Source organism: Triticum aestivum, chromosome 4A (genome assembly GCF_018294505.1).
Source record: "Triticum aestivum cultivar Chinese Spring chromosome 4A, IWGSC CS RefSeq v2.1, whole genome shotgun sequence".
NCBI classification, from domain to species: Eukaryota; Viridiplantae; Streptophyta; class Magnoliopsida; order Poales; family Poaceae; genus Triticum; species Triticum aestivum.
This window is the reverse complement of record NC_057803.1, coordinates 633770259-633777279: the sequence shown is the minus strand read 5'-3', so window position 1 is coordinate 633777279 and position 7021 is coordinate 633770259. Positions and strand designations below refer to the sequence as shown.

Genomic DNA, 7021 nt, shown 5'->3' with positions numbered 1-7021 from the left:
ATCCAAAACCAGAAGTTCAACCATTAATAAAAAACAAGTCCATATCCTACTGAAGATAGTGCCTGTGGTCCAGCTCCACACTTACACACTAGTTACAACAAATTGCAGAAGAAATCTACTAAGGGTTTTTGATTTCTGGAATGTAATCTGTCCTGAAATATCAATGTCAAAAAGATGAACCTGCATTCAAGAAAAGTTTTGCTGTGACATAAAAAACCAAGAAAGAAGCACCTGAGGAATAATAATGTTTAGTGTCGAAGAAACAAAATGCACAAGGCGTAAGTTAACTAATCAAATGTTCTAAATAAAGGTAAGTTCAAGTTGTAAAAACACAGAAGTTCGGCGTTTTGAAAAAACATCAAGTGAACATGTAGAAAGACAAATTACACAGAAGCAAAAATCTTGTAAGTTCACGTTAAACACAAACTGAAGTTCTACCACTGTTTGAAGTATGCAAACATGTTACAAAAAAATAAGTAAGGTATGCATGCATATTTGGGAATAATCCCATAGTTGCCACGGAACAAACTAAAACCCAAATTAGAAAATTGAAAATTACAAAAAAATAGAGCGCGATGTTGCACCACCTTGCAATGTGGAAATCAGAAAGTTCAATCACTGGTACCATAGAAGTCCAATTACTACCACAGAATGTGGATGATCCAAAAAACTAGTCCCGAAGACAGAATAAATATAAAAAGGATGATTTGTGTATCTATGGACCAGATCCACATTTACATATATGAGTACTTTGAAAAACAAAAAAAAACCTACACAAAATTTTTATAACAACACCAACCGAACAGATCGTATTGCAGCATCACCCAAAAAACATGCATCAAAACGAGGGAAGTTCAAGCACAAAAGGTGCAGAAGTCGAACTCTGTAACATAGACAGTAGAATCAGTGGAAAAAAACGCATTATCGAATTTGCTTTTCAGATTTAATCACTTGGGTGACTACACCTTCTCAGTCCGCGACCTTGAACGATATCCTATTGCGCCCTGACAGTGGGGTCCACATAGTAGTACCGCGTGTCTACTATACCTGCGCTACTACTATGGTTCACCTGTAGCGCAGAGTTTGCACATGTGCTACTACCAAGTAGCAGTAGCGCACGTCAAATAAACACCAGTGCAAAAAACACTATACACTAATTGGTGGCCCCACTACTAAGTGGTTACCTATAGGGATATAGGGATTTCCTATCAGTGGAAGGACTGACGTTCAAACTATAAAGTGAGGACACCATGCTTAGGAGGTTGATTGTTGGAGTTAATCACGAGTAGGTACTAGAGTCCAGTACGGAATTGTAGCCCTTGCCGAGTCGGCTGTGTATAGGTAGGATAGATAGTACTATTTATGCGTGTACGTGGTTCCCCATGTAACATCAGATCAAAGAAACAAAACATAGGATGTGAACGAACCTATGATTAGATAGTTAGGAGGATAGTGGTATCTCTATCCCATCAGAGTTCAGGTCTTAGACTTGACATTGATGATCGTATTTTCCTGGATTCCGGCGATGTGCATTCGGTGGGAGGAGGCGTTTCCGTCAACTAAGAAGGCGTCTATCGTGACTTTGTCAATTTAAAAAATGATGTGCCGGCTCTGCCTCATGAAGGTGTTCATAAAGGTTTGTTATGTGTGCATGCTTCCATAGGGTTTCCTTCGAAAAGCACTCTTGAGAGCAACGTGCGACGTAAGAGTCGGGCCTGGAGCTAACAGGATCTACCACACCCAGGAACATTTTAAATTTGATCAACATTATAAAATTCTGCATCATTCAGCCTGGAAGACTAAAACCTTGGGATAATTAGGTGTCACGGGAAGCTTGCTATGTTTATGACACCATGTTTTATTGTAGAACGAACAGGGAAACCGAGAAGCCCGGTCTGGAGACATTCGGAACCGAGAGAATCATCCGCGGTATACCAGGTATGGAGAGGAGCGCTCTGGGGGCTATGATTTAGATCCTAGGGTCTAGATGCAGATCTTGTAAGTTATGAACCATCAAATATCTCGCCGTAGAACCATTTGCTCATGACCAAATGTAGGTCTTTGATTTGGACAAGCGATTTGTATCTGGACAATGAAAAAGTTGGCACAGTTTTGTTGTAAAACACTTGTGTTTATAAAAATAGCCATCAAGATTTTGGACTCTGAACCAAAGGGGTTTGGTGAGAAAAATACTGCCATGACCGTCCAGATTTCGGACAATGGAACTCAAGTGTGCCTCTCATAATGTGCGTACACTTGGAGCCACACAGAAAGGAATGGTGTATGGCTTGGATCCAATGCAAACCTGTTCCATCTCACATATTTTTAACAACAGTAATGTTGCTAGATCAGCTCAACCAACAAAGCTGCCACAAGGCTTGTTCCTAGACAAACTGATGTACTCCCTCCTTTCCAGTTTATAGGGCTTATCTTAACATCTTAGTTTTTTTATTTTATAAGACTCAATTTGGTTGTTCCCCATCACAAGTTTAGATTCTAAGGTGCATTAAATAATTGCATGTAAGTATTAAGAGAAAATTGACCAATGCATGTACTTTATGCATGCATGCATTGTAATTAATACATTGGTAAACATAAAATTTTGAGGAAAACAAGAGCATTAATTGGATGCTTTTGCAAATTACAAAAAGGTATTCCACCACTCACCATCTATCTTGGTTGGTGAGATTTTGGAATTGAGCCCTATAAACTGAAAATGAAGGAGTAGAAGTTTCAAATAGTACAAATAAAAATATAACAAGTTAACAACTCCCATCTTCAGGACTCTGACACCAATTCTCCTCCAAATATCTTTGACAGATAACAAAAGTGAAGTAACCATCGTACATTCCTTCTTACACGGTAGATCATATCTCATAAAATATGTAACAAAATTAAGTTGTTGTCGCTATGCTCTCCATGGCCGCCTCAAATTGCTTGCCGCCTGATGGATTTCACCCCAGAGCAATCTCGCCGCTGAGAATCCGTAAAACTTCTCTCTCTTCTTTGTACTCCATCCGTCCAAAAATACTTGTCATCAAAATGAATAAAAGGGGATGTATCTAGAGGTATTTTAGTTCTTGATACATCTCTTTTTATCTATTTTGATGACAAGTATTTTCGGACGAAGGGAGTATATCCCAGTAACATACTTCCTTTATCAACAAAAACTCCCCTCTTCTTCGAATTGCATGGATGAATGTCGTCCATCACTAGCTTTGGGTACAAGTATGTTACTTAGGCCTGGGAAGAAAATATGAAGACATAATAAGCATAAATAAGATGTCATGGGAATAATACCAGCGACGAGCGTATGATCAATAACCATAGGAAAGCAGAACACACGTCGTCATAGAGAAAGCCAGCTACTGCAATAGTATTCTGCAACTTTTTTAATTAAAAGCATCGATAAATTATAGAGCCGTACTATCCTTTGACATGCTTAAGGTTAATTTGGTTGTGTACGATTCAAAATAAGCAGAAAATGTTAAATTCAAATTAAAAATGTTGTACTGCTACTGTAACAGTACACGTCCTACTGGTGTATATCGACTGTCAGTCACAACATGTTGTGTCGGCTCAGTATCTTGGAAGTGCTCTTTAAGGATAGGGTGTGTGCGTGCATTCATAAGGGTGAGCATATGTGTGTTTATGTGGGCATCTATGTTAAACAAAAAAGAAGGGTAAGACTGACAATACCATTACGCCAGCTCGAAACTCTTCCTTCACTTTCCACTCGGGTGATGGACCTCCTGTTAACGTATATGTGTAATCTTCTCCTTTGTTCCTACAAGCTCAGACAAGAAATAACGACGATAGTTAACCAAGTAGTATAAAGTATTCGCCCAGATGCAGAGGCTGGGGGTTATTCTCTTTTTCTAAAAAAAAGTAGTATAAAGTATAGCGATGTGTTTACTATTATGCACGATTAGTACGTACCAATGCTGGTGAGAGCAGCATGTCAAGATATGACATACAATGCTACGAGGGCCTTGTGTTCGGCCATTTATGCTACACTGATCCATAGCTAATGACCAGGTGCGACGACCGATGTTGTATTGCGCAAAACGGTGCTTTTGTGGACGGAAATACACGATAGTATTAGCCTTCACCATAGGAAATGCCCTGGAAGAAACACAGATACTCCTTGGTCCCATGAAGATAGCGTTTTCTCCGATGTCTGTCATCGGAATGAACTTTCCCAAGACAAGGTCAGCGAGCCTATAAACCGTCATATGGGATAGTTGATCATCGTCGTGTGCAACCACTAAGATCTCCGAGCCATACTCTACCAGGTGGCAAGCCTGTAGGGGTTTCTCTATCGGGCCTGTGAAGATCAACTTTGGTGGGTCTTGATAGTGGCATACGTCCATCTCAAAAATCCGAGGTGCACCATTCGTATCATCGAAGAAGGCCGGAACATCGTATATCTTTCCGTGTAATGGCAGAGGTCCATTGATATATGACCCTGGGCATGTCCAACTTAGCATCGTCCATTGCGTATCTAGAGAGGTAGCAACAGCCCCACAAAAATACAAATTGAAGGTAATCAAAACAGTGACAGCTCCTGCAACAAAGGAAGCACTAGTAGAGATGTATCTCATCGTCTTGATCTCGAGGGGCCAAGCTCCTCCCTCGGGCTTCTGCGAGACCAGGGTGGTGAGCCGTGGAAGCTCAACGATGTCACCGGTGAAAGGGTGGAGGAGACGGACGGCTGTGTCTTCATCCCTCTGGAGGAGGAGTAGGCCGTAGACCGAATCAAGAATACAATGGTTGGTAAACAGCGGGAGGCGGACACGGACAAAGACACCTGAGTCTAGGTTGAAGAAGCGGACATAGTCACCCAGCCCGGGGTGTCCAGGATAAAGGCCACGGCCCTCGGGGAACATCGTCCAGCGGCGCGGGTGGAAACGTTGATCAACGACGCCACGGCCACGCGGGCAGAGAGTCTCTGATCGCCATTGCACACAGACAGCACGGAAACGGACGTAATCCAGTAAATCGCCGGCCAGCAAGCGCGACGCGACCAGCCGAACCAAATCTCCTTGCATCGTTTCCCAGCAAACCCTAGGGCTCCGGGTTGCCGGCGGCAGCGGGGGAGATATGCATCTTTGTTTTCCTGAGATGGTGGCATGCATCTTGCGCTTAGCTATCGCCGATCAGATCTTCCAAGCGGCTGGTTTTGTAAGCAAAATCGTCTAAAGCGACCACGGAATCGGCGCCCGCTCGAGAGTTTCGGGGGCCAATGCAAATCGGTCTACCATGCATATATACTCGCCTCTGTATATATGATGGTGTAGCCAATTTCTAAACTAATCGTTACAATAACAAGACGAATCGCTATGTTGGAGGATTCCCATACGAATCTGTTTCGTGGAAGATAAGAACTTGAACTAGGTACCTGACGTCCTTCGGACTCCTCCCTTTGCAGCGTGTCCAAATGTGAAACTCTTTATTTTGCCCGACTGAACCACGCATCCGCATCCTATATAGTTTTAAAATCCGGACTGGACCGGCGGTCCAACCAGAAAAATCAGAACCAAGGTTTCATCCGGTTTTTAAAGGTGGGTCGGACTTTAGCAAAAAACTAGCTAAATACTGTTGGGTAAACTTCAAAGTTCAGGTTTAGGGTTTTAGGTATCGATAGGTTTCAGTTTCGTCAGTAGTTTCAGTTTCGTAAGATAAAGCCCGAGCTGCGACTCGGTTTCTGTTAGAGTTTTTAGCGGCGCCCTGACCCGATCATGGGATGGCACGAAAGCACGGTCAAGGCGCCATGGCGGGCGGAGCGCGAGGGGCGCTGGGATGGCGGCGTCCACTACTCGCACTAGCTCCGCGTTTCCGTTGTAATTGGCTAGCAAACTCTGAATAAAGCGAAGAAAGCAGAAAAGCTGCAGTAAGTTCGCAGCGCAAAACAAGCCTCTCTCCCTCTCTCGCACCCACTCTAGTAGAACTCCGGTGATCGCCGGAGACAGAGGCGTCGAGGTCTGCCTGACATTTGGTATCAGAGCCCCGTTGCTCAATCACCTGTGGAGATGGCAGGACCTGACAGCCCAGGGAAGACTGTGGTGCATTCAGGGAATAGCGGCGACGGCGCCATGGTCGTGCATCAGCGCGTCGTCCGCGACACCGACGGGGCCTGGCCCATGCTGACGCGTACGAACTACGCGGACTGGGACCTCCTGATGCAAGTGATGCTGGAGGCGCGCCAACTCTGGGTCGCCGTCAATGACGGGACTCCGGAGCGAGACACAGATCGCACGTCAATGGAGTGCCTGCTGCGATCGGTGCCGCCGGAGATGACGTCCATGCTCGCCGTCAAGCCCACGGCGAAGGACGCCTGGGGCACGATCAAGACAATGCGCCTGGGCGTGGCGCGCGTTCGAGAGGCCAAGGCGACGACCCTGCGCCGCCAGTACGAGGCGATCAAGTTCAACGACGGCGGGAGCATCGAAGATTTCGGTATGTGTCTATCTTCTCTGGTAACTTAGCTTGAGCTCCTTGGTGACAAGATCGGCGAGCCCGCCGTCGTCCGCAAGTTCCTCTCGGTCGTTCCCAAGGCCTACTCGCAGATGGCGTGTGCGATCGAGACGCTGGTCGACCTCAACACTCTGGCGCTCGAGGAGCTCATCGGGCGGCTGAAGGCCGCCGAGGAGAGGTACGCTCTAGACGGCACTCCCTTCGGGGGTGATGGCAGTGGTGGCAAACTGCTCCTCACGGAGGAGGAGTGGTTCGCGCGCCTGAAGCTGCGTGAAGGGGACGGCTCGTCCGGCAGCAATGGCCGTGGGCGTGGGCGCGGCAAAGGACGCGGCCGCAGACGCGGCGGTCGTGGCCAGAACGGCGGCCGTGGCACCAGCAGCGGGGACAAGTCCAAGGACACCTGCCGCTACTGCAAGCTGGTGGGGCACTAGGCGCGCGAGCGCAAGGTCCGCCTCAAGGAGCAGGCGAATCTTGTCCAGACCAGTGGTGAGGACGAGGAGCACAGCCTGCTGATGGCCCAAACTTGCGGGCTCTCCGACCACAA

At 46.2% G+C, this 7021-nt stretch overlaps 1 protein-coding gene across 1 annotated transcript; it reads right to left on the bottom strand.

Moving 5' to 3' along the window:
• Positions 1–2790: 2790 nt before the first annotated feature.
• LOC123082783 (uncharacterized) lies at positions 2791–5223 on the bottom strand. The gene is made up of 3 exons (XM_044505031.1): positions 3940–5223; positions 3700–3787; positions 2791–3243 (listed from the first exon to the last, which is right to left on the bottom strand). The coding sequence occupies exons 1-3, from the start codon at positions 5136–5138 to the stop codon at positions 3238–3240; spliced, it is 1293 nt and encodes a 430-aa protein (XP_044360966.1). The 5' UTR covers positions 5139–5223; the 3' UTR covers positions 2791–3237.
• Positions 5224–7021: the final 1798 nt, after the last annotated feature.

Coding starts and splice junctions, on each gene's coding strand:
- LOC123082783 (XM_044505031.1), bottom strand. CDS start 5,138: ATGCATGCCACCATCTCAGGAAAACAAAGATGCATATCTCCCCCGCTG. Junction 3,788..3,939: donor TGCTGCTCTCACCAGCATTG/GTACGTACTAAT, acceptor CTGAGCTTGTAG/GAACAAAGGAGAAGATTACA.